Source organism: Saprolegnia diclina (assembly GCF_000281045.1).
Source record: "Saprolegnia diclina VS20 unplaced genomic scaffold supercont1.91, whole genome shotgun sequence".
In the NCBI taxonomy this organism is placed as follows: domain Eukaryota; phylum Oomycota; class Saprolegniomycetes; order Saprolegniales; family Saprolegniaceae; genus Saprolegnia; species Saprolegnia diclina.
Window position 1 is genome coordinate 115661 of NW_008246158.1, and position 3037 is coordinate 118697.

Genomic DNA, 3037 nt, shown 5'->3' on the forward strand with positions numbered 1-3037 from the left:
CATTACGATCGTCAACGACATCCTTCTCGTTGTCACAGGACCGTACGCGACGCATTATGCGATTCTCAACGGCCTCTTGGTGTGGGCCATAGCTGCGCTCCTGACCATCTTGGCGCCTGTCACCTCGAAGCTTTCAGTGCACCTCGACTGTCACTTGAGTAGCGTCGACCACCAAGCCGAGTGTACCTCGGGCGAGCTGCACATTGGGAGTGCGTACCGCATGGCGGTCCTCATCGGCGCCGTCCTCGCCTCGCACGGGGTCTGCTACCTCGTCGTCCAACGAACGAGCCGCAAGCCGCCGTCGACGCATGTCGCGTCACTCTTTTTGACGTCGGGGGCCAAATTCCTGTTTGTGTCGACGCCGTGGATGTACAAGAACGTCTACTACGTCGACCGCGCGTCGGCGGCGCTAGTCGGTTTCTTGACACTGCGCCTCAGCACCACGTTGGTGGTTTTGGACGTCAAGATTTGGCGCCATTTCCAACTGCCACTGACCAATGACGCGGCGGTGCCGACGGCCCTTCGATGTGGTGTGCCGCTGCGAGATACGTGTTAGCAGCGGTGGATTATGGATGATGAATACATTCTCTGTGTTGTCTCTTGGACTGTGCAATATTCGAAATCGGATAGCGATGTTTGATTGGCTAAAACTATTTATACATATTGACAGTATTTAGAGATATAATGTGAAAAGACCAAGGACATCTTGTCCATAGAATTAAAATGCACTACTGAACGACGAGTGGTAGTGCGGCCTGCAGCGGCGGCGGAGTGTCGCGCAGCATGGTTTCAGTCGACACGACAAATGCGCGCCAAATCTTGATGTCGAGGACGACCAACTTTTGGCCCCAGCGCAGCGTGAGCAGTCCATTAAGGGCTGCCGACGCGCGGTCCACATAATAGACATTCTTGTACATCCACGGGGATTGCGTAAACAAAAACGTAGCGCCCGACGTGAGAAAGAGTGACGAGGCGGCGGTGGACGGCCGGAACTGCACACAACACGAGACAACAACGTAGCAGATCGCATGGGAGCCGACGACCAAGCCAATCAAAAGCGCCATACGGTCCAGATGGCCAATCTGGACCGAGCCCGAGGTGCAGCTCGCTGCGTAGTCGACGTCGAGCACGTGGCATTGGAGATCGATCGACGCGATGGCCGTCACGGGCGCCAACATCGTCAGGAGAGCAGCCGCCGTCCACACCAACAAGCCGTTCAGCATTGCGTAGTAGGCCGCATAGTCCCCGGTGGCCACCAAGAGAATGTCGTTGACGATCGTAATCAGCCAGGTGACTTCGTTCGCCGCCAGTAGCGTCTTGTACCACGGATCTTGCACAGTAGCCAAGTAACTTACATAGCCCGAGTACTGCAGCTGCAAGGTCGCCGTCGAGAGGACCACCAAGGCTGTCATACTCCGGAGAAGCAAGAACGGCCGGCCGACCCAGACAACACCCCCGACACGGCCGAGTTCGAGCATGTTCCAGCCCTCAAAGTGACCTCGACTCACAAGCATATAGAGACACGCGAGTGACGCAACAGCGATCATGACGCCCGTGACGTACAAGACGCCAGAGTGTAAATACTGGGCAATGTTGCTTGGCACCTCCCATGCCTGCGTCGGCTGCGAGAGCGGCGACTGAATGTCCGTGATGAGCGTCAAATTCCCGACGTCGCCTTGAAACGAAATGACATCGCGGATGCCAACGACCCAGTCGTAGAAGAAGAGCCACGCAAAAAAGCTAAACGTCGCTTCGTCTTTGGCCAAAAGATCGAGTGTCACGAGTTGGAGCGGCGCCGACGTGTTCTTCGTGGCCAGCATCATGAACGCAATGTGCAGTGCCTGAATATGCTGTTGCATCTTGCGCACTTGCGCTGGCATATCGCTCGGCAGATCCATAAACGTCGTGATAAACGAGAGTGTAGCGGGCAGGTACGTTGCGCACTGAAGCGCAAAGACGGGATCGTTGGCGCAGACCGAGGCAAAGTTGTCGGTGGGCTCAAGCCCCGAGAGAATCGCACCGACGATATACTGCTGCCGCGTCGGCAAGACCTTGGCGTTCACGCCGGATGAAAGCAAGCAAATCGCGTCGTACGAGAAAATGGCGAGCATGCCGGCGCTCAACAGCTGGCCGTGCGAAAGCTCCTTGCAGAACGGAGACCCGCCAAACGTCACCCAGTCGGACTTGAGCCACGTGGAGGGACTCGGACGCGAGAGGTCGAGCGGTGTGATCGCACGGTAGGCAGCTTGGGCGCTAGGATTCCCAGACAGTGGTGCCCGAGTGAGCTCCACTAACGACGCCATGAGCACTTGCAGGTCGGCTGGCGGCGGTACATAGACCATGTCGATCGAGCCAAAGGGCCCGAGGTACGAGCCAATCAGGTGCAACCCTTGCGACAGCGGGGACGGCAGCGTCCCATTGATCGCGTATACATTGAAGAGCGAGGTGTTGGCAAAAGCGTAGGTGGCACTGGACCGTAGAAGACTGAGACCACCAATACCAGATGTGTTCATAGCCACGGCCGAGAGATCGTTGGCCAGCGACCAGTACATCTTGAACGATGTCTGGGATTCCAGGCGGTACGCACTCGCTAGTGATGTCAGCGTCAGCGGATACGCAATGCCAAACGCATTAATGATCGAGTAGCTGTTGCGCACACCAAGCTGCTTGTAGTTTTGCCACTGCGTCTCAAACGAAGTGAGACCAAACGATCGCCAGTAGACAGCTTCGTCATGCGTACTCAGCTGCGGAGTCGCACCAGAGACCATTGCCAGCCAGTTGCGACCTTCCGACGACAATTGGAGCTCGGCGCCAATGCCAATGTCAAAGCCATTGCCCCAGCAGCTGTAGAAGATACCGAAATCAATGTTGCGAAGCACTGTCTCCAAGTACACGGCGCCGTTGGTCGTCATACTGGCGTCGCACCTTGCTTGGCGCTTGATCGAGTTGGCCATCGTCCACGTCTTCTTCATATCGAGATAGCAGTACGGCGAAAAGATCCAGGGGGCGTCACACCCATTCGAGCGTCGCAGTCCTT

General features: G+C 56.7%; 2 protein-coding genes across 2 annotated transcripts; one reads left to right on the forward strand and one right to left on the reverse strand.

Annotated features, from left to right (window-relative positions):
- Positions 1-56: 56 nt before the first annotated feature.
- SDRG_15420 (hypothetical protein) lies at positions 57-556 on the forward strand (the record flags this gene model as incomplete). Its single annotated transcript, XM_008621591.1, has 2 exons — positions 57-79; positions 163-556. 2 exons carry the CDS (start codon positions 57-59, stop codon positions 554-556), a joined length of 417 nt encoding a protein of 138 aa, XP_008619813.1.
- A 79-nt stretch (positions 557-635) lies between these two features.
- Positions 636-3015, reverse strand: SDRG_15421 (hypothetical protein). The gene has a single exon (XM_008621592.1). It carries the CDS (start codon positions 2970-2972, stop codon positions 729-731), a length of 2244 nt encoding a protein of 747 aa, XP_008619814.1. The 5' UTR covers positions 2973-3015; the 3' UTR covers positions 636-728.
- Between the last annotated feature and the right edge of the window lie 22 nt (positions 3016-3037).